The sequence below is a fragment of the Myotis yumanensis genome, unplaced genomic scaffold (genome assembly GCF_028538775.1).
Source record: "Myotis yumanensis isolate MYYU_CA2020_CCGP unplaced genomic scaffold, mMyoYum1.0.hap1 SCAF_7, whole genome shotgun sequence".
Lineage (NCBI taxonomy): Eukaryota > Metazoa > Chordata > Mammalia > Chiroptera > Vespertilionidae > Myotis > Myotis yumanensis.
Genome location: NW_027223758.1, coordinates 11743657 through 11767715, shown reverse-complemented (window position 1 = coordinate 11767715; position 24059 = coordinate 11743657). Strand labels below are relative to the sequence as shown.

The following is a 24059-nucleotide window of genomic DNA, read 5'->3' as shown; positions in this document are numbered from 1 at the left end:
GGAGTTGTAATCTGGATGGTCCCACTCTGACCACTGGGTACACTGGCTCTTGGATCTCTAAGGAGGTGCTAATTTAGCCTCTGCCTGAGGCTACCCAGCAGGAGCTACGGAGAGATCTGCAGATTCCTCTTCTTTGTTTAGGGTTTGGAGGTGTCCAGATGAGGCCCAGCTGTGAAGCAGTGCCAGCTGCTGTGGGGCCTTGGGCCTTCTTTTGGATGTTCTGGGTATCTCTGACCCAGCTGCAGTTTGTTAGGTAATTTTAGATTGCATAGGGCCAGGCCATTCATATGCAAAAGCCTCTGCGCACAGCTTGGGTGGGGTGGGGTCTCAGGTAGTCAACAGGGCGGAGCAAACAGCTATGGCAGATCCTCAGCCCTGCCCTAAGAGGTCCTGGGTCTCAGTGTCCCGCGGTAATCGCTGCAAGCATCTCTGAGAGAAAGCCGCCCTCGAGTTCTGCCCGATGCCAAACAGTCCAGTTTCTCCCCGTATGAGTCTGGGTCCCCAGAGACTCGCCCGGAACTGGAGTTCAAGCAGTTGGGAGCTTGTGTCTCCCTCCCGATTGAAAAAGACAACCGCATCCTCAGTTGCCAGCCCTTTCCACGTGCACCTCCATACCTCTGCATTTAACTTCTGCAGCTCCTCTGAGTCTCAGTGTGCTTTTCTCTTTCCTTCTAGTTGTAGAATTTCTACTCAACCAGCCTTCCTGTGTTCTGGATGATGTCTGTTTTGTCTTTTAGTTGTATTTTTGAAGTGGTTGTGCGAGGCAGCAATTTCAGGTGTTTACCTATGCCACCATCTTGGTTTCCTCCGTCCCTCTATACTGGCTTTCAATTTACTCATCCTTTGACTGCGCTCAGTGTAGTTTACCGTCACTATTGAGGTTGTTTTGTTTTGTTTTCATTTCAGTGATTATTAACTTAATTTCCAGAATTCATTTGTTCTTTCCTATCTACTTGTTCTGGTTTCATTTCTCCCTGTTTTTATTCATAACTAGAGACCCGGTGCATGAAATTTGTGCAGTCGGCGGGGGTGCGGGGGGGAGGAGTCCCTCAGCCTGGCCTGTGCCCCCTCGCAGTCCAGGAGCCTTCGGGGGATGTCTGACTGCCATGGAGGTGGGAGAGGCTCTATGGAAGCGCACTGACCACCAGGGGGAAGCTCCTGCATTGGGCATATGCCCTCTGGTGGTCAGTGCACGTCATAGCAACCGGTCATTCCGCCATTCAGTCGATTTGCATATTAGCCTTTTATTGTATAGGATACTAGTGGCCCGGTGCACGGATTCATGCACATTGAAAGGAAATTAATTAGAAGAAATATATTTTTTTAATATATTTCATTAATTTTTTTACAGAGAGGAAGGGAAGGGGATAGTTAGAAACATCGATGAAAGAGAAACATCGATCAGCTGCCCTCTGCACACCCCCTACTGGGGATATACCCGCAACCAAGGCACATGCTCCTGACTGGAATTGAACTTGGGACCCTTCAGTCTGCAGGCCGATGCTCCATCCACTGAGCCAAACTGGTTAGGGCAGAAGAAATATTTTAATACCGCTATTCGCCCTTTCTCTATAATAGAAGTGTCAACCAAATTCACAATCAACAATGACAGATTGAAACACAGGTGTGCGATTGGCACCAGCAAAAGCTTTATATGTATCATGCATGCGTGAGTCAACTTAGCCTTTTAAATATATATATATATGTTTTATATATATAAAATAAACTTGTTTAATTAGACCTGCTTTCTGACTTAGCTAAACTTTGTCCAGCCCAGTGAAGCACCCCAACTTCTCTTTCAGGTAATTGTCAGCAACACAGCAGTAAATATCAACGTGAAGCACATTATTATTGTAAATCACACAGGGAGAACAAAGGGTAAAATATTTAACTGTAGCAGTGTTTGACTATATTCTGCGCAGTGAGAAAACCTGAAGTCATTTACAAGTTCCACCATTTCTTCTTTTCAGTCGGGTCAAGTTTCTAAACTTTCTAAATCTCCGTTTTCCAGCAAATGAAAAGAAAATAGGATTCTACTGAGTCTCCTATCTACCTACTCCAGGATTTCTGTGAAGATCAAATGAGATAAGGCACATGAAAACGCTTCACAAACATTTGGTTAAACTATAAAATGTTTGCACCTGGCTACAAAGCAGGTTGGGTTCCTGGGCTGAAGAAACTCCAAGGAGGCTAGTTGCTAGGAAAAGGAAGCTGGGCGTTGCTACGTGATGTTATTACCTGGCGCCCACAGCGACTGTTTCCGGGCTGGGCTGGGCTGGGCTGGGGGCTGCATTTTTCGCCATGAGGTCTTGGCAGCATTGGCTGCGATTTGGTGGGTTATTGCTCTGGGGTAGTGATGGGGCCTGTGTCCCATTTGGGGGAAGCTGAGAGTTGGTTTGTCGGTGCCAGGTCTGTGGTACCATTTATTTTTAAACTAGGGGCCTGGTGCACAAAATTTGTACACGGGGGGCGGGCGGTCCCTCAGCCCAGCCTGTGCGCTCTCACAGTCCAGGAGCCAGGCGATCATGGAGCCCCCCAATTGATGGATCGCCCCACCGGCCTGTGGCCTGGGCCTCCCTCTGCAGGGTGATCACGGGGCGATGGCTGGGCTCTGACCAAACGCATTGCACCCACCTTGGCTGGCCTGGTGCCAGTGGATGTCATAGCATGGTTGTCAGATGGTCGTTTCACTGTTTAGCCGTTCGGTCTATTTGCATATTACACTTTTATTATTATAGACTAAAGGTCTGGTGCATGAATTCGTGCACCAGTGGGGTTCCTCAGCCTGTGGGATCAGGCCAGAACTGGCTCTCTGACATCCCCCAAGGCTGTGGTCGGCAAACTGTGGCTCGAGAGCCACATGTGGCTCTTTGGCCCCTTGAGTGTGGCTCTTCCACAAAATACCACGTGCAGGCGCACACGTACAGTGCAATTGAAACTTCATGGCCCATGTGCAGAAGTCGGTATTTTGTGGAAGAGCCACACTAAAGGGGCCAAAGAGCCACATGTGGCTCGCGAGCCGCGGTTTGCTGAGCCGCAGTTTGCTGACCACTGCCCCAAGGGGTCCCGGATTGCGAGAGAGTGCAGGCCAGGCCGACAGACCACACCGGTGCACAATCAGGGCCGGAGAGGGACGTGGGAAGTTGGCCAGCCAGGGAGGGACCATGGGAGGGCTCCAGGGTGTGTCCAGCCTGTCTCACTTAGTCCCGATCGGCCAGACCTCAGCAGCAAGCTAACCTACCGGTCGGAGCATCTGCCCCCTGGTGAGCAGTGCACGTCATAGCGAGCAGTTGAGCGGCCTTAGCATATCATTAGCATATTATGCTTTGATTGGTTTAATGGCCGACTGAATGAGCGGGCACTTAGTATATTAGGCCTTTATTATATAGGATGGCCAGTGCGCGTGATGGCAGCTCCAGCATTGGGTGTCTGCCCCAAGGTGGTCAGTGCGAGTCATAGCTACCGGCCAGATAGACAGACACTTAGCCTTTTTTATATATATACTAGAGGCCAGGTGCACAAAAATTTGTGCACTCGGCGGGGGGGGGGTCCCCCAGCCCGGCCTGTGCCCTCTCACAGTCTGGGACCCCTCGGGAGATAACGACCTGCTGGCTTAGGCCTGCTCCCGGGTGGCAGAGGGCAGGCCCAATCCCTAAGTGCAGCCCCTGGTCGGGCTCAGAGCAGGGCTGATTATGGAGTTGGGGCGCTGCCCCGTCATGCACAGAGCAGGGCGGATCGGGAGGTTGCAATGCCACCCTCAGTCACGCTCAGGGTAGACTGATTGGGGGGTTGGGGCACCGCCCCCTGTTATACTCAAGACAGGGTCAATGGGGAGGTTGCGGCGCCACCCCCTGTCACGCACAGAGCAGGGCCAATCAGGGGGTTGGGGCACTGCCCCCTGTCACTCACAGAGTAGGGCCGATCAGGGGGTTGGGGCGCTGCCCCCTGTCACTCACAGAGCAGGGCCAATCAGGGGGTTGGGGCGCTGCTCCCTGTCACTCATAGAGCAGGGTCCATCAGGGGGCTTGGGGTGCTGCCCCCTGTCACTCACAGAGCAGGGTCCATCAGGGGGGTTGGGGTGCTGCCCCCTGTCACTCACAGAGTAGGGCCGATAGGGGAGCTGGGGCACCGCCCCCTGTCATACACAGAGCAGGGTGGATCAGGGGTTGGGGCGCTGCACCCTGTCACACTCAGGGCAGGGCCAATGGGGAGGTTATGGCTCTACCCTGTCACACACAGAGCAAGGCCCATGGAGGAGGGTTGGGGCGCCACTCTCTATTATCCACAGAGCAGGGCCGATCAGGGGGTTGGTGCGCTGCACCCTGTCACACACAGAGCCGCAGGGCAATCGGGGGATTGGGGAGCTCCCCCCCTATCAGGCACAGAGCAGGGCTGATCAGGGGGTTTGGGTGCTGCCCCCTGTCACGCTGATCCCGGTGCCGGGAGGCATATTACCCTTTTACTATATAGAATAGAGGCCTGGTGCACGTGTGGGGGCCGGCTGGTTTGCCCTGAAGGGTGTCCTGGATCAGGGTGGGGGTCCCCACTGGGGTGCCTGGCCAGGCTGGCTGAGGGGCTGAGGGCTGTTTTCCCGCTGGCAGTTGACTAAAAGCTTCCAATCGCTCCTTGTTTTCTTTTTTTTTTTTTATTCTGGGCCAGCTTTAGCTCTGAGGCCTCGCTGCTGAAAACATGGATACAATGTTGTGGTCCGGGGCTGACTGAAAGCCGGTTTTGTTTAGCTTCTTATTTGCAACATAGTAATAGTTGCTTAGAGTTGCAGTTGAGAGTCCGGCAAGTGAGGCGGGGAACGTTGGAGTCTGCAGTTCCTGGAGGAAGCAAGCCTCCCTGCTCGCTTCAGTGCATGGCTGCCGGCCGCCATCTTGGCTGACAGTTAATTTGCATAAGGATATGCTGATTAGCCAATGGGAAGGGTAGCGGTCGTACGCCAATTACCATGTTTCTCTTTTATTAGTGTAGATATATACACACACACACACACACACACACACACACAGACGAAAGGCCCGTTGCATGAAAATTCGTGCACTGGGGGGGGCGGGGGTCCCTCAGCCCGGCCTGCCCCCTCTCATAGTCTGGGAGCCCTCAGGGGATGTCCTACTGACGGCTTAGGCCCGCTCCCCTAAGCCGCAGTCTGGCCTCTCTCTGCAGGAGGCAACCGGCTGATCAGGGGAAGGTGATGCCCCCATCATGCCTCTGCTGCTGCCACTGCCAGCTGCCGCGGCTGCCTGAGCCTCAGCCCTCGTAGCCACTGAGGCTTGCCTGAGCCTTGGGCCCTCACAGTGGCAGCCACCATCCGCAGCCTACACATGATTCCTTTATTTATCTCTGATTTAAAATATACTTATGTATCCCTGATTTAAAACATACTTATGTATTGTATAGCCTGACGGGCTATACAATAAGTTTCATCTAGAGTGGATTTATTTTTCTAGCTGATGTGTTGGATATCTTTTTCAAAACGAAATATTTTCTGTTTTTTTGGTCCTATGCTTGCAGATCATTTTGAGTGGGAGGCCTTTTGTTTCCTTTTTATTTATTCATGTTCTATTTTTTGAGCTTAACTGTACCTTTGTGCTTTTCTTTGTATTTAATTGACCATTGCTTTGTGTTTAGAGCAGAGGCTGTACATCAAAGTGTGAAATCGGTCCCACTGTCTCCACCAGATGTTCCCCTTGCCAACATCATGAAGAGTATTTCCTACCTCCCATTCCTGCCCTCATTCTCTCATTTGTTGGGAATTTGTAAAGCAATTTGATTATACTTTTTCCAAATGTGCATAATTGTCCTGTTAGTGATTTGTAACTCCATTATCTTTTAACCTCGCCCCAGACTAGTGTACAAGATGACCCAACATTTCCTCAAGCTCTGGCAGGGGTGATTATTGTATATCCTGCTTCCTTTTAAATGCTGACTACTTTTGTTTCTTCCTTCCCTCCTCTCTCTGTCTCTCTTTTAGCTACCATATAAAATTCTTAGGAGCTTGGTTTACTTTTCAGCATTTTTTAAAATTCAGTACATAATTATTTTAAAATTTAAGCCAAAACAAGGTTGATATTGGTTAGCTAAATTTTAAGTTTTTTTCATTATTGTCTAAACATTGTAGTTTATCTTAAAATTTAATTATTGAATATATGATTTCTTGCATATTGCAATATAATAAAAATATTTTCCTAAGGATTTTGTAGTACATTATATTGTTCCATTAACTTCCATATATAAAAGATACAGCATTGCTTTTAACTTTGAAAGACATTTAACCTCTGACTGATTATTTGTGTATTTCTCATTTGTCATACAAAAATTTTATGTTCTCATTTATAATGAGATTTATGATTAACAAAATTTGTTTAACAAGTTATTTTGAAGATTTGTTTTCTAGAATTTTAGATTGGTGCCCCCCCTCCCCCATTTCTATATATATCTCTCTAGTCAGTGCTGACTACTGCTAGAGTTCCAGGAAACATACACCCTGTGTGAGCACTTACTGCATTTTAAATTATTGCCTTTATTGTATTTCTGCACTTTCCTTCTATCTGAGAGCCAGTAGCTCCCATAAAGTACTAGGTAACAACTCAAACAATCAAATTAGGCAATCATTATGGCACAAAATGGGGGTGGGGGGATCATAGAAGATGTTAGTTAAGGGACTTTATAGTTCACCACAGGCCTAATGAATAAAAGATTTCACTGGAGTTTTTTCTTCCTTGAGCCTTAAAACATATCACTGTCAGAACTATTACAAAATAACTCTTTCTTTGAATCCATGTTGTAGTATTTTGGTGCTGTCTTATCAGGAGGTTATGTGGCCCAATTGCAAAGCAAAATCATTGTTGTTGTTATTATTCCAATAACTTCCATTTTGTAACAAGTAATTGTAACAAGAAAATAGGATTGGACCAGACATTTTCTTAAATGTGTTCCCTTTCAGGAACATTTCTTTTTCATAAAATGAAGCATGTTGGTATAGAATTAAGGACTTGGAGTTGTGGGAGCCTTTAGTACCATTCATTGCCTAGTGGGCATGGCTCAGTGGTTGAGCATCGACCTATGAACTAGGTCACAGTGATGGTGAACCTTTTGAGCTCGGCATTGCTTTTAACATATTTTCCATATTTGGTGGACTATTTATTTTTGACCAGCAAATGAGAAATACACAAATAATCAGTCAGAGGTTAAATGTCTTTCAAAGTTAAAAGCAATGCTGTATCAAAATGTGTCAGCATTTTGAAAAACCCTAACTTAATTCTGGTGCTGTGTCACATACAGAAATTTTTTGATATTTGCAACCATAGTAAAACAAAGACTTATATTTTTGATATTTATTTTATATATTTAAATGCCATTTAACAAAGAAAAATCAACCAAAAAAATGAGTTCACATCTCACCTCTGACACACGTGTCATAGGTTCGCCATCACTGAACTAGGAGGTCACAGTTTGATTCTGGTCAGGGCATATGCCCGGGTTGTGGGCCCTAGCCCCAGTGTGGGGCATGCAGGAGGCAGCCAGGCAATGATTCTCTCTCATCAATGATGTTTCTATCTCTCCCTCTCCCTCTCTGAAATCAATAAAAACATTTTTTTAAAAAATTAATTCAGTCAGCAAAATTATGTTGACTGCCTATTCTAGCCGTGGGCATGAGGTAGGAGGGGATTGAGAGGTGAGAATCTCGATTCTTATCAGATTCTGATTGCTAAGCGATGAGGTATGCTCTCCCTACTTCATTACTGTCATAGTTGTAAAATGAATAATGTGTTTTACCACGGAATCAATAAGAGACAATCAGCCAGTTGTGAGACTGAAGAGAAAAGGGTGTTAAAACCAAAATTGCTATGTTTAACTTAATGAAGTGCTTACTAACACGAAAATATTCCTACAAGGCTGTACTGGCTTTTATGCCTACGTGTTTTCAAGAAAAATAGAAATTTCAAATCAGAAAATGACAGCTTTTCATCTGTTTGACTTTTTGCCCAGTTGGATTTGGGAGGTATTTGAATAATGGATAATGAGCTTTACTGAACAAATACAGAAATTAATTCACTCTGGGCATAAATTCATTTTGTTACCAGAGCTTTATTATAAGTATGTTATCCCCCTTGTATTCATTGGGAAATCATATGTTACCTTGTTAAATTAGTGCCATTCCACCCCTGAAGTGCTGAGGTACATTTGAATGATTCTTGAATTGTTCTGTGTTTTTGTTTAAGGGAGACTTCTGGGAAACTGTTTCATGGCAAGTTTATTATGTCCTTTTTGGCTTGGCTCCTAAATTTACCCAGTGTTCAACTTTTCATCATCAGCTTTAAGGCCTTTGTTTTATTTTATTTTGTAGAAATTTTACATATTTGGTGGACTATTTATTTTTGACCAGCATAATAAAAGATCTAATGGGGATGTTTTATGCTTGTGATAAAGTCAGCTTATACTTGTTTATTAGTGAGCAATCTTCTTTTTCTATAGCTATGGGAAAGTTAGCCTACCTTTGATAGTTTTAGAGTATAGAAATCTTGTTTTGCTGCAATTCTGTATAAAATTTTATGGCACAGTAGTTTATTTACTTTCTTCTAAACCACTGTTGTTAATTACCTTTAATTTTAAAGATACTTTCTCACTCCTCAATTTTAAGACTATTCTCCTGGCATTTTATTTTACTAAATGAAATATAAGTACCTGTATTTAGAGCCAGCATATATTTCCCATAGGCCATTCTAAAGTAGAGAAACACTTAAATGGATATATTTCATTATTTGTAAATTATACCACAGAGTTTACTAGAAAAATTTACTGAACTACACACTTCATATGTGTGTATTTTACTCTGTGAGTATACCTTAATTTTAAAATCTGTTTTTAGCCCAGCTGGTGTGGCTCAGTGGTTGAGCATCGACCCATGAACCAGGAGGTCATGATTCGATTCCCAGTCAGGACACATGCTCTGGTTGCGGGCTCGATCCCCAGTGTGGGACGTGCAGCAGGCAGCCAATAGATGTGTCTCTCCCATCCATGTTTCTATCTCCCTCTCCCTTCCTCTCTTTAAACACACACACACACACACACTGTTGTGTGAATACCTCTTATTTTCCCTTTATTAAATGACATAGCCAGGTTTTTACTTCCTCTCTCTCTTGCCAAAGAAGTGCATATTAATGATCCTTTGGCTGAATCAGTTACACACTGGTATGGATATTTTGACCCTGGTTTACTCAGAGTATTCGGTGGTTTGTCCATATTAAGTATTTCTTCCATCTTCATCTGTTCACACCACTTGGACTGACCTCTGATTGTTTCACCTCACAAGGTACAATTTATACCTGTTGCTAAATGCTTCAGACTTTGATTTTCATTACTTCAAGTTATTTTTTTTCTGTGCTCCCTAGCATTTTCCTGAAAGCTTAATCATCCACAAAAGATGTGATGTGTGTGTTACTATAGATTCATTTGTTTAATTATAAACCTACCTGAGTTTATAATCTGTCATTGTGCTTTTAAATTATTGGCTTATCCTCTACTATGTGTCAAATATTCCTCCCTGCCATTTTGCAGTTTTTAAATAAGTAGAATAGCAGGATGTGGGCATTCTTTTTTCTTTCTTTTTTTTTATACAAGTTAAAAATGCACCTGGCTTAAGAAGTTAAATAGTATCATAATAGGTTTGTGATAAAATCCAGTTATTGGCTTGTCCACGCCTCAAGCCATTACCACATTCTTTTCTCCCCAAAATTACTATTTTCAACTCTTGAGCTACTAATTCTAGCTTGTATATATTGTATATATCCAAATTTCTAAGGAACATGTTTATCTTTTGATTCATTAATTTAGACCTTTATTAAACTAAATTTCATTTTCTTAAACACCTCCTGCTTTTCCTCTCCTTTGTTTCCTCTCGCCATCTTCCCAATATGATATATTTTTTTGGTAAAAAAACAGTATTATTTACATTATTTCTCCCTAGTAGTCACAGTTAGTGTTGTACTGTGCTGTTTACTTTTTAAAAAAATTTCCTGTAGTTAATAATTGCCTGTTATTTTCATTTGCATAGTTTTCTTTCTACCTATTGCTAATTCTTCTCATACCTTCTAGTAGCCTTTCAAAACAATTTTCTCAAGGTCACTTAGTGCTGTCCAGTAGAAATACAATACAACCCTCATATATAATTTTACCTTTTTAAGTCGCCAGAGTGAAAAAGTTTAAAAGAAGCAGATGAGATTAATAATATGGTTGACTTAACCCAATATGTTCAACACGTATTTCAACAAATAATATTTAAAATATTTAAGACATTTTACTTTCTTTTTTTTTTTTAGTACTAAGTCACCAATATCCAATGTGTATTTTACACTTTACGGAACCTCTTTTTTCAGACTGGTCACATCTCAAGTGCTCTCAGTAGCCATGTGTGACTTGTGGCTGCTGTATTGGACAGAATAATTTCAGGTGATTGCCTGGTTTCAGTTTTTTTTCTTGCAGATATCCCTACTGCAGACCTCCACTCTCTTTCTCTCTGGGTTGGTTGGACTGTAAGCATGTCACACAGAGCTATCATCTTGAGGCTTTCTTTCCTTTTCTTCTCAATTAGATTTCCTCTCCCTAGATTTCAGGTCTTATCCTCACTTCTCTCTGGTCCTTTTGGTCACAGTTGCTACACGGACAAAGGCATATTGTTGATATATCTATCTCTTGAGTCCTTCTGCTTTATTCTGGCCTGTGTACTTCCTAGGTCTGTCAATGGTTGTCATCCTGGGAGCTACTTCTTTCACAGTTTGGGGGGAATTTGCCTTTGCTTTTGTGTCAGATTTTTTTTTCTTGTATATCTTGTATCTTTCTTTTTGGTTTATTCTCCCCTCAAGTAGAAGACATGCTCCATTGGATTGCTGAGAAAGGGGAGCATGGTTAGTAAAGTTTTTGAGACCTTGCATATCTGGAAATGTTATTATTGTCCCTCTTACTTGATGATTGTTGGGCTGGATATAGAATTCTAGGTTGGAAATCATTTTTCTTCAGAATTTTGAAGGCATTGCTGTCTAGCTTTCAGTGTTCTTCTGGCAAAGTCAGAAGCCATCCTGATCACCTTATTTTTTGAAAATTATCTATTTTTTTCTTCCTGGAAACTTATAGAATATTCTCTTTGTCAGCAGGATTCTGGAATTGCAAATTCATGTGCCTTAGTATGGATCTGTTTGTATTATTATGATGAGCACTTAATGAGTCTAGAAGATTTTCTTGAACAATATTTTGATGTTTTCTTTCCTTGTATATTTTTAAAGCTTTCTTTTCTCTGTGGTTTATTAAAACAGGGTGTTTTTTTCCTGGTATGTTTTTTTTTCCCTTGTAAATCTTTTTTCTACTAGAGGCTTTGCTCTTACTTCTTGTAACCAGTGGTTGTCTGCATATGATGAAGAGTAGGAGCTTACAAGGCAGATCAAGAACTCTGAGCAGCCGAAACCGGTTTGGCTCAGTGGATAGAGCGTCGGCCTGCGGACTGAAGGGTCCCAGATTCGATTCCGGTCAAGGGCATGTACCTGGGTTGCGGGCACATCCCCAGTGGGGAGTGTGCAGGAGGCAGCTGATCGATGTTTCTCTCTCATCGATGTTTCTAGCTCTCTATCTCTCTCCCTTCCTCTCTGTCAAAAATCAATAAAATATATTAAAAAAAAAAAAAAAAAAAAAAGAACTCTGAGCAGGTGGAAGAGGCTTGTTAGGGCTGAACTGGCCACGAGCCTCTAGGGCAGTGGTTCTCAACCTGTGGGTCGCGACCCCTTTGGGAGTTGAACGACCCTTTCACAGGGGTTGCCTAAGACCATCGGAAAACACATATATAATTACATATTTTTTTGTGATTAATCACTATGCTTTAATTATGTTCAATTTGTAACAATGAAATTGGGGGTCACCACAACATGAGGAACTATATTAAAGGGTTGCAGCATTAGGAAGTTTGAGAACCACTGCTCTAGGGGATTGTCAGTTGCACACCCTGGTATCTTTTGGTCTTTCCTCTTGTCTGCTTGGATCATCTAGAAAGCACTCTGCCTCCTGATTTAAGTTTTTCAGAAAATCTCCAGATGTCTGCAGATGCCTGAGGCAGCAGGCACAGGGAATAGTAAGGGTGGTGGAGATCCTGCTCCACTCCTGACAGATTTTATCCTGCAGTGAATCCCATCCCCCTTTCCAAAGAGGCAGCACTGGCTGAGTCTTTGGAGGATTCTGTGGTGTAAATCAAGGTGGTTCTCTGCTTTTCCCACTGTGGGCTTGCAAGTCCTGCCAGCTACTGATTTCCAGCTTCCAGAATTCTGTTGCTGTTGTCTTCTCTCCTTTTCTTCCCTTGTGGATTTGTCTTTTTTTTTTTTAATTGGAGTAAAATATACATAAAAAATTTATCACTGTAACCATTTTTAGGTATACAGTTTAGTGGCATTAAGTACATTCACATTGTTGTGTGGGTTTGTCTTTTAATAATAAAATACAAATTAAAAAGCAAAGATTTTGAATGTGATTGTGGTGGTGTCTTGGGGCAAAATTAGATGTGTGTAATCAGTCTAGCAGGAGGCATAATGCAGGTTTTCTGTTAACCCAGGAACTTCCTCTTTCTGACAGTTGAGTATAATGGAATCTGTTTACCATCTCCTAGGAAAGCAGTTGGATAATTTATTGGCATAAAGTGCATTTTATCTGCTCTTAACAACTGTAACTTTATAAAAGGTTACAGGTGGACTCCCAGGCTTTATGTTCAAGGCTGTCCAAGGTCTGGCCTACCCACCTATATGCTCCAGCCGTCTGTCATTCTTTCCCACCAGCCTACTGACTGTCCCTTCAGCCCTGGTGTCTTTGCTGTGCTGGGTGTTCCTGAGTGGAAACACACACACACACACACGCACACGCACGCATGCACGCACCTTCCTTCTCCCTGCCTTCTTCTGCATGTGTCCAGCTCCCAACCCCACACTGCTCGAACCCCAGCCACAGGGTTGTTCCTCTTCTGTTTTTCTCCCAAGACCTTATACATGCCTCTGAATTATCACCTTGAGTTTCCCACACTGCCTCCCTGGCTCCCTTTGATGTCTGTTTGTGCACTGGGTCTTCCTCAGTGCTTGGCACATAGCCCATGCTCAGTTAAATGTCTGCATGAATGCCTGATGCCAGAATTTCAAAAGAGAACTCTTTCTCCTTTTTTCATAGGATATCCGCCACGAAGCCAGCGACTTCCCATGTAGAGTGGCCAAGCTTCCCAAAAACAAAAACCGAAACAGGTACAGAGATGTCAGTCCCTGTAAGTATTCACATCGCCATTACCGCTCTTACTGCTTCCATTGCTCTTACTGCTTCCATTGCGTGGGGCTCTTCTTCAACTGCAGGGCCTCTCAGTAAGACTCCTTTAGCCCGGGGGTTTGGTAATAAATCAGTAGCCATAGAGGTTTATGACTTGATTGTTTCCTATAACAAAGGCATTAGAGACTTATAGTAATGGTTCATTTTTCCACCATCGTAGAAGGGATAAGGTTTCATTTTTCTGGAAAATTCAGCTAAATTCAGAGCACTATTTTAGCTTTGACTGTTTTTCTGATGAATCATTTTCCTACCAGCTGAAGCAGAGTAGAGCAGGAGAAATATATCCTTTTCTGGATGACTCAGCAACAGAATTATTATTAGACCCCAAGCATTGTATTGAACTGTGATGATGCCCTATGCAGGCATTCAGAGGTGGGAGTTGCTCACTCCCTCTACTAAAGGCACAAGTCACCTCTGCTTGTCGAGTCCCACCCCCCTCTGCCACCATTCTATTTCCAGCTGTTTTCTGCCGTTAGCTCTCAGTGTGCCTGCTGGCCTCTGGCAGCCTCTTCTGCCTTCCGAGTACTTGGCTCTCAGTCTACTGATATCTTGAAAGTAAATAAGTCAGTGTGTTAGATTTGTATAAAGCAAGACACACTGGAACTTTGCCATCTCCTCTAGGCCACAGAAGCCTTTTTGCCTCACCTTCATGGTTTTTAGATATTGTCAATAGGTGAGTTGTAACTGCCGACATCTACTATGGCAGTATTCTCTGCCAGGGTAGAAGATTCTGTGGGTCATCCCTTAAGCATACTGCCCCTGTCAGCAGTGCTCCCTGCCCTGAATTGAACAGGGACCAGGCTCCTGGGAGGCGAGTTAAAATGGACCTAGGTTGGTACAGAGCTGCCTGTCTCTGATTGCTGCCACAGTTCCCTGCCTAGGTTTCTATCTCAGCCTGCCACTTCCAGCTGTGTGGCTTTGGGCACAATGTTCTCTTCTCTGACCCTCAGTAAAACAGTAGTCATACTGAAGATGAAATAAAGTAGCATCAGCCACTTGGCCTAGTGTCTCACTCAGAAATGTTGGCAGTGGTGGAGATCGTCATTAACTGAATGAAGGCAAATGCCAACAGCATCTAAAGTGTAATTCTAGGGCATCAGGTGACACATGATTGTGCCCCAACACCTGACACTCTTGAGTTAGCTTGTCTAGGCTGTGACACACCAGAGATTATATATATTTTTTAAACTTCCCTGAGTGATTCTGCTGTGAGGTCCTGGCCAGCTGCCTGGACCTTGAAGGAACAGTTAGTGTTTGCATCTTTCAACATTGCCGGGAGATACCCTTTGTCTCTAGCTTTTGCTGTACTTTCTCTGAGTTAGTCAATAATGTGTTCAATATTTCTTTTCTCCATCTTTGATCAGTGCTCAACTAAACGGTTTTATGAACCAGTTTTACAGAGAAAGAAAGCCTTTAAAATATTCTTCTAGGGAAACATTCCGAAACTTTTTTATCCCCAATCTCACTTCTCTTATTGTTATTTTCTCCCCTACATCCACTCTCCAGTAGAAAAACTAATTTGCTTTTAAGGTTATGGAGGAAATGAGAGAATGATTCAAGGTAGAAGGGGATCTTGTTATCTTCCATCCAGTGAAAAACCAAATGCTCACAGGAGTTGTTTGCCCAAGGTCCCCCAGCGCTGTTTGAACCCACTCACATAACTCACCAGTGCCAGTCACATAATTTTTCTTCATGACCCACTTATATATTATATCAATCAAGCTATTTCAGTTTGTATTAACCTTCCACAATGAGAAAGTGTTCCAAATTGCTAATTTTCAAAATCATCTCTTTGGAATCTTTTAGAACAAAAAGCCCCAAACCATTTATCTTCACTAACTTCTTCCCCATTGAGCTGGGGAGAAGATGCTGTTTATGGGTGATCACCTGAGTTCATTATCCCTTATGTCAGCAGTTCTCAACCTGTGGGTCGCGACCCCTTTGGGGGTCAAACAACCCTTTCACAGGGGTCGCGCAAGACCATCGGAAAACACCTATATAATTACATATTGTTTTTGTGATTAATCACTATGCTTTAATTATGTTCAATTTGTAACAATGAACATACATCCTGCATATCAGATATTTACATGACGATTCATAACAGTAGCAAAATTACAGTTATGAAGTAGTAACGAAAATAATTTTATGGTTGGGGGTCACCACAACATGAGGAACTGTATTAAAGGGTCGCGGTATTAGAAGGTTGGGAACCACTGCCTTATGTTATATCAGAAATAAAAATCCTCACCTGTTGTTAGCTGCACTATTAGGAATAGGAAAGTGGCCCTTGGGGAATCATTGTTTCTTTGACAAAGTCATGGTAAAAGCGGGGGAAATGCTGTACTTTTTCACTAATCTGGACAGAACTTCCAAATGAGAGTTTATTTTTAAAAGCTATTCTGAAAGTTACATTTAATATACTTTCAGGTTTTTTTAATTGAAAATTACTTTATCTAGTAAAACTCTTTTTTAAATGTCTTTGGTCATGACAGATTCTGACTTTGAATGATTTAGAATTATGTACTTACTATATTAAACTTGAACTTGAGTAAAAAAAAAAACCTGTGTAAAGGAATTCAAGATGTGACTTTTCACACTGTTGTGTACTTAGGTCATTTAATCTTCAAACCTTTAGATGTAGGCTAAGTTAGGGTATGCTCATAAATTCTATCCTATAAAAGTATATACAGCCCTAGCTGGTTTGGCTAAGTGGATAGAGCATCAGCCTGCAGACTGAATGGTCCCAGGTTCGATTCTGGTCAAGGGCACATATCTGAGTTTTAGGCTCGGGCCCCAGCCCTGGTGGGGTGCATGCAGGAGGCAACTAATCGATGTGTCTCACTCACATCGATGTTTCTCTCTCTGTGTCTCTCCCTTTCTACTCTCTCTAAAAAAATCAATGGAAAAATATCCTCAGGTGAGGATTAACAACAACAAAAAAAGTATATACACGATGGGGCAAAACTAGGTTTATAGTTGTGAGTACACAAAACAGTTCATTCTCGTGTTATTATTTATTGTTGTATTATTTTCCATATGAACCACTGTAAACCTGCTTTTGCCTCATCCTGTATTAGGCATCAGAACAGATTTCTCGACATCTCCTCTCCCCAGTCTACCAAGCTGTGAGGACAGTAATAAGTGTCGCAGGAAGATACGACCTAGGCACAGATTTCCCAAATGGGACGTAATCCATGTTTTAGTGTTTGTCCCTGTTGCTATTTACTATTACGTTTTCAGACACTTCAGAAACCTTCCTGAAAGTTATCCCCATATTGATGACTGGTTTCCATTTAAAAGTCATTGCCTCAGCCAGTGTGAATGCCCTTCATGCTACCAACTCAACTTCTTTGCTTTCCCTATGGGTGCACTGCCTGTGTAGACACTTTGGTCGTCCAGGATTAACCTGAGTTCTGATTTGCCTTTCAGTTGACCATAGTCGGATTAAACTACATCAAGAAGATAATGACTATATCAATGCTAGTTTGATAAAAATGGAAGAAGCGCAGAGAAGTTACATTCTTACCCAGGTAAACCCGGGATTGTCTGAATTTTGTTTAATGGTTTTTGCCTTACTTGATGTCAATTGAAGCGTTTTAGAGTGCTATTACTACACCTCAAATAAAATCAGCCACATTCTGTAGAAGTTCAGGTTTTAAACCACCCATAAAAGCAACAAGGTAGGAAAAAATCCTCCTTCAGAGATTCAGTTTGGTTGTAACACTAATCTTTCTGAGAAGTATGACATTGCTGGGCTTATGAGAAACAGCATTTAAATGCAGAACTGCCTGTGGTCTGTTCACAGAAGCAGCAGAGCCATGGCTAGAGAAGGGCCTGTACCTGTATTGATTCCATAAGTGCCTCAGAGCATTGAATGCTTCTCATGGAAGTCTTAGAGGAGTGGTAGTTACTAGGAACTTTTGTCCAGATATCCATTCAGAATTCTGTGGCATGGTCCTCTTTTTTGGTCCAGAAAAAAACCATTAGAGTATGTGAACAAGGATGCAAAATCACTTAAAATTCCCATTGGCTTTGGCATCTTTATGGAAAGGATCATAAAAGTGGTTTAATAATTGATCTTCTTGTGAAACATTTACTGGTATAAGGCCCAAAACAATGGGTTTCTGGGAATGGGGATAAAGGAAATTCTTTTTTATTTTCTCAAGACTTATTCTGTTATCTGTAAGTTAGTCTAAACTATCTAAGTTTCTCTCTTTTTGTTTTCTTATTCCATATCAGTTTATCAGTCTTGTATATGGCTCTGAGTTGTAGGGTGATTTTGAACATCAGAATTCTGCCTAATATTTGGAAATTAAAATTATGGAGAAGCCAGAAAGCACTATGAACAAAGGGCTGCTTTGGAGGCAGGGAGTTTAGATGAGGGCATATAAGTTGTGGCCCTTCTTCTCTGCCCCTTTTTTGTCCTGTCCCAGTTCCCCATGTCCATGACCATAATCAGCCCAGATGCCTCCCAGTTTTAATGTATGGAACGTCGGCCATGCAGTGTTCACTTCTGGGGGCTATTGAGTAAGTTCTTGGCATATGAGTAGGGGACCGGCCATTATTGGGATGGTTGGGGTGGGCTGGGGAGGGGTCATAAGGAGGAAGATCCTTTGTGGTGTCAAGCTGGTGGGAAGAGGTTGAGGCAAAAGTGGCTTCTTGGGAACTTGTCTTTTCAGAAGAAGTCAAGTCTTACTTCCTGATTTCAGCCCTTCAAGTTTGTGTGGGATCAGGAAGCCCAAAGCAAAGATTCATAGGTGTATAGTCAAATGGAATGAAAAAAATCACCATGGAAACTCTTGTTCCCTGTCTTCCCCATCTCTTTGCCCTGACAATTTGCCATTTGGCACATCTGAAGTTCTGTCCATTTGAAGGGTGGCATCACAGATGTATCTAGCTGCTGACATGGTCTCCCTTTGCCCTGGGATTTACAAAAGGGATTAAAGCAGCCTGACCCAAAAAGTTGCACCTCTACATAGTATGACTGAAACATTTTCCAAACCACAATACCAAGAAAACCCTGCCCCTTTTTAAATTTTCATTATTGTTCATTATGCAAATAATACCAGTCTTTTTGAAAATCAGAAGTATAGATGTGTTGTAGAGAATAATGTCAACAGTGCCCACCTTCACCTTCCCCATGAAGTGTTGGCTAAGTTTGGTATGAATTCTTTCAGATCTTCTGGTTTTTTAATTGATTTTAGAGAGGAAGGGAGAGGGGGGGGAGAGAGAAATAGAAACATCAATGCTGACAGTCATCAATCAGTTGCCTTATGCAGGCCCCCTACTGGGGATCGAACTCACAACCTAGGCATGTGCCCTGACTGGGAATTGAGCCATGACTTCCTCATTCATGGGTTGATACTCAACCACTGAGCCACACCAGCCAGGCTCCTTTCAGGTCCTATGTTATATTTAATCCCTCAGATCCATTCTAAGCTGGAGTGATGTTGGAGGGTAGGGAAGGCAACAACTGGTAACCAGAGCCAGAGAGCTGCATCTGTGGAAAGCCCAGTGAGGGATCCTCGTGCTCAGGTCAGAGATTCAAAGGCCTGGGTGGCCAGCCAGGAGGCCATGTAATTCAAGGAGCCACTTTTCTGTTAGTTTGGGGGAAAGGGTTACACATGTAATCCCCGTTGTATGAGTCCTACGGCATGTACGTGGAGTGCAAACGTTTGGGTCAGACAGCAAGTCTGAGATGAGTTCAGAAAAGAAAAGGAGAGCACTAACTGTTTGCCTGGGCAAGGAAAGTGTGGTGAGACTACAGGGGAAAACATGTAAAGAATAAGGAGAAATTGGATGAAAACAAGTAAGAATGGAAAACATTCCAGTGCTGGAGGAGGTAGGTCTTACTGAAAACAGACAAACTTGAAGCACTTGTACCCTTGTATTCACTAAACATCTATGCCCTTTGTAGGTGGGCTAGAGTGAGACAGGCCAGCTGCCTGGCAGTCACTCCATCATGACCCTTGGGCCACCTGACTGACCATTTGTGTTGTCCGCATCTCTTATGTTCCATGGTCCAAGGATAAAGGCTGTCTATGGTCAGGTTTACCATTAGTAATAGTAATAATAATAGCTAACATCTCATTGGTTGTTTACTATGTTCCAGGTACTGTGGGAAGACATTGATATATGGAACATGGTTAATTTTCAAACCCCTATGAGTAGATGCTGTGGTTAGTCAACTGAGATAAGTAGAGAGAGTGAGACCTGAGAAGTGAAGTGACTTGTCCAAGGTCACACAGATAAGTAATTAGAACTGGAACCAATTGCCGTTGATCACTTCCCCATACCCACTAGTTTTGCTTGATATTCTTCTGCACCTGATAGTTTTGCCTAATAGGTGGGTCCTAGTGGAGCCCTTTGACTGACCAGCCTAAACCAGAAAGCAGAATCAGTGTTTTTTTAATATATTTTATTGATTTTTTACAGAGAGGAAGGGAGAGAGACAGAGAGTTAGAAACATCATGAGAGAGAAACATCGATCAGCTGCCTCCTGCACACCCCCTACTGGGGATGTGCCTGCAACCAAGGTACATGCCCTTGACCGGAATCGAACCTGGGACCCTTCAGTCCGCAGGCTGACGCTCTATCCACTGAGCCAAACTGGTTAGGGCAGAATCAGTGTTTTTTTTTCCCTTGTTGATCAGCCCTGAGATGTGGAAATGACCTTTCACCATGTGTTAGAATATAGAATTGTGGTTACTGACCACTAGGCAGGGAGAGTTGGGTCTCTAGCCCAGCTTCTGCCCCCACTCTGCCTCAGGGCACTGTTATCTGCTAGTTGCCAATGATGAGCTTGCACTGGAGTATGTTTCTGTATAAATGGCATGCACTTTGTGGGTTGTTTTTTTGCAGGGCCCTTTGCCTAATACGTGTGGTCACTTTTGGGAGATGGTGTGGGAGCAGAAAAGCAGGGGCGTGGTCATGCTCAATAGAGTGATGGAGAAGGGATCGGTAAGTGTGCATTTACCTATTCTTATATCACTGTCTGCCTGTGTCAGTTACAATGTTAACAGTTTCTTTAAGTTTGCATCTTTGAATTGCTTTTAGATTTCTTTTACATAGTGTCTTTTTTATTTAAAAAAAAATTAAAGAGGCACTATATAAATACACGTTTATTATAAACAAGTCAGATAAATAAGTGAATTAAAAAGAGAGACAAAGGTAAAATTGCCCTGTCCCCTTCCCACCCGCCATCAGTGAGCTTCTCTCCAGAGTTGTTTTGTTTTTTTGTTGTTGTTAATTCTCACCTGAGGATATTTTTTCATTTTTTCATTTTTTGACAGAGTGGAAGGGAGGAGGAGAGACAGAGAGAGAAACATCGATATGAGAGAGACACATCAATTGGTTGCCTCCTGCACCAGCCCCGACTAGAGCTGGGGATCCACCCTGCAACCAAGATAAGTGCCCTTGACCAGAATCGAACCCGGGACCCTTCAGTCCGAGGGCTGACACTCTATCTGCTGAGCCGCACCAGTTAGGGCTCTCTCTCCAGAGTCTGATGTGTGTGCTCTGCTTCACCCTCACCTGGGGTTCCTGCGCTGCTGGGGTGCATTATGGAGCTGTGGAACCATAGTTTCATTTTGAAAGGCCAGTGTCTACTGTGTCTTCACATTAGCTTTTCTGGCTGTGGGAACGGCTGGACTCTGTATTTGCCTCTGTAAAATCCCAGCCGCTTGGCTCCTGGCCACATTCCTCAGTGTGGACACTATCAGCTTACGCATTTACTTCAGGATTTGTGTTACCCTTTCTTCCAGGTTCTTTGCACCTCTCAAAACATCCTCAGCCTAGTATGTGGACTAAAGGTGTGTGTTTGTTCAGACCATCACCCCCCGTGCATCTGTCCCTTTAGCCATCCTCACCACTCTGCTTTCCAACCTCGCCCCTGTCTGTTCTGACCCTGCATCCAGAATGACCTTTCTAAACCCAGTCTCACCACACTTCTTCCCTCTGAAAACCCTTCTGGGGCTCCTCCTGCCTCCTAGTAATATGTAAGGTGGCTGCAGGATCCAGCGTGATATTGAGTGTGGTTGGGCCTCAGTTAACTTGGACCCCACTCTTCCACCTCTGACTCCAGCCAAAACAAACCTTTTTTTTTTTCTTTTTAATTTTCTTGCCAGCTTACCATGTTCTCTAGGCTAAGAATCTGAATCATAGTGCCCACCCTCACCCCACTTCCAGGTGTCCTCAGATTGCTTCCCCTCTGGTCAGCCGTAGCTTGGGATGCCTTCCCTTCCTACATGGCTTATTCTGCAGGATTGCCTGTTAAAAGCCTGTCTCCGTGTAAGACTCCATGCATGCCCAGCACAAGTGTGGTATTCAGCATAGCAAACAGATGCCACCTCCCCACTACCCAGGTCCTTCCCTCCTCCCCAAACACCTGGCTCAGCTGTGGCTCTCCAGCCTCAGAGGTGAAGCCCCAGGAAAAGGCTAGTTGAGGATTCTTCTATGAACTGGTGCTCAGGAGCAGAGAACTGGGTGTGCTGGGCCTGCCAGGTGCCAGTACTGTGCTCTCCTGGGCGTGGTTAGGCACAGCTCTCCAGCTCTCCCGACCACCTTGGGACACAGTTGTGGCCAGAAGAACATGAAGGCTCCAAAGAAGCCACTTCTCCAAAGAAAGCACAGTCATGGCCCTAGAGCAGCCGTGGGCAAACTACGGCCCACGGTCCGGATCCGGCCCTTTTGAAATGAATAAAACTAAAATATAAAAGACCGTACCCTTTTATGTAATGATGTTTACTTTGAATTTATATTAGTTCACACAAACACTCCATCCATGCTTTTGTTCCGGCCCTCCGGTCCAGTTTAAGAACCCATTGTGGCCCTCGAGTCAAAAAGTTTGCCCACCCCTGCCCTAGAGAGTAAAAAGAAGTAACACATCAAAGGAAACACAGCAGTGAAAACGGAGGCATTCACCACAAAGCCTCTCTGCTCCCCCCTCAGGAGAAATGGTCTCAGTTACAGCAGATAATCCTCTCACTGCAGCACGTATTTAAAATTGTGTGTTTTACCTCTGTCCCCTATTCTCAAAGGAAACTATTTATTTGCTCAGTAATAATGAAGCGCTTACCTTTGTGTTGACGTTGATGAAATAATACTTTTGTCATTTTTCCAGTGAAAGTGGTGTTTAATTTTTTCTGCTTTGTTGGCTTGATTAGTAAAATGTGAAGTTGCAAATGTGAAGGAAGCCCCTACCTGTCACCACTCTTGTCAGCAATTTTGAATAAAGAAACAAAACATTAGTTTCCCACAGCACACATTCTCCCCAAGGGAAAGTGAAACATGGTGGCCTTTGCAGGTGTTCAACACAGATCACCATTCGGGGATTTTCAGCCTGGGCCCTGCTTGCGTAGGGCTGCGGCATCCCTGGTCTCCACCCTGTAGGCGCCAGCAGCAACCCCGCCCCCAGATGTGGCAACCAAAAATGTCCCCTGACATTGCTCATTATTCCGTGGGAGGCAGAATTGTCCCTGGTTGACTGTTCTGGATCAGCCGTGGGCAAACTACGGCCCATTTGAAATGAATAAAACTAAAAAAAAAAAAAAAGACCGTACCCTTTTATGTAATGATGTTTACTTTGAATTTATATTAGTTCACACAAACACTCCATCCATGCTTTTGTTCCGGCCCTCCGGTCCAGTTTAAGAACCCATTGTGGCCCTCGAGTCAAAAAGTTTGCCCACCCCTGTTCTAGATGATGTAAAGGGTGGGAGTTTTAAATCAAGATTCACTGCCCTAGCCAGCTTGGCTCAGTGGATAGAGCGTCGGCCTGCGGACTGAAGGGTCCCAGGTTCGATTCCGGCCACATGCCTGGGTTGCGGGCTCAATCCCCAGTGGGGGTGTGCAGGAGGCAGGCAATCAGTGATTCTCTCTCATCATTGATGTTTCTATCTCTCTCTCCTCCCTTCCTCTCTGAAACCAATAAAGAAAAGAAATATATTTAAAAATAAATAAATCAAGACTCATTTATTCAAAAATCATCAAATATGATAGCATTTACTTTAATTTATTTGTTGCTAAAAGTTTGGGTAAAACCTCTTTGTTGTTTGCACACGGTTTGCTTTAACTAACGTTGTCATAGTACAACAAGGGGCAGTGTCCCAGCACTGTAGTTACATGTTCGTCACCAGGCCTTGCTCTTGATTGTCTCCCGCCCATGGCTGACCATAAGTGAACCATAGATCCACTGTAACAACCTTACCCCTTGGATTGCTATGTCGGCCATTACGACAACATGGCTGGTTGGTTTTGTTATAGTTTATTGTGATAACATGACAGTAGTCCCTACTTTCCTTTATAACTGTTTTCACTCAGGGTTATTTGGGCATGAAAAGCAGCATATGACTTGACATTTTCATTTGGCATCAACAGTATCATCCCATAAGGACTGACTGGCAAAAAGTATAACAAAATGCAACATCTTATTTGCTCAGCTAATCTAATTATAAACTATCCTCACAGCCGTGGTAAAAACCAGTTTGCAGAGCATTTCCATTTCATGTATGTTTGTTTTCTGGTTTCCTTCCTTCACCAAATAGTGTAGGATGTTCTCTTCTTATTTTTGGCAGGCCTGCCTGTTACCCTTTTGGGATCCTGTGCTTCCTGGAAAACAGTGTGCAGAAAATGATTGTGTGTGTTAGACTGTGGTCATGCAAATGGCCACATTGATTTGATTTCAGTATTAACTGTAGGCATGTCAATGT

General features: G+C 43.5%; 1 protein-coding gene across 2 annotated transcripts in view; it reads left to right on the top strand.

Annotated features, from left to right (window-relative positions):
- PTPN1 (protein tyrosine phosphatase non-receptor type 1) overlaps positions 1 to 24059 on the top strand; it is a 78214-nt gene that overhangs the window by 40441 nt on the left and 13714 nt on the right. For both annotated transcript variants that reach the window (XR_011472089.1, XM_070419769.1), the window contains exons 2-4: positions 13198 to 13288; positions 16780 to 16880; positions 20212 to 20310. Coding sequence is in view for 1 of the 2 variants with exons in the window: in XM_070419769.1 (XP_070275870.1) it covers positions 13198 to 13288; positions 16780 to 16880; positions 20212 to 20310 (291 nt within the window). In the remaining variant the exon portion in view is untranslated. The remainder of the gene's footprint in view (positions 1 to 13197; positions 13289 to 16779; positions 16881 to 20211; positions 20311 to 24059) is intronic.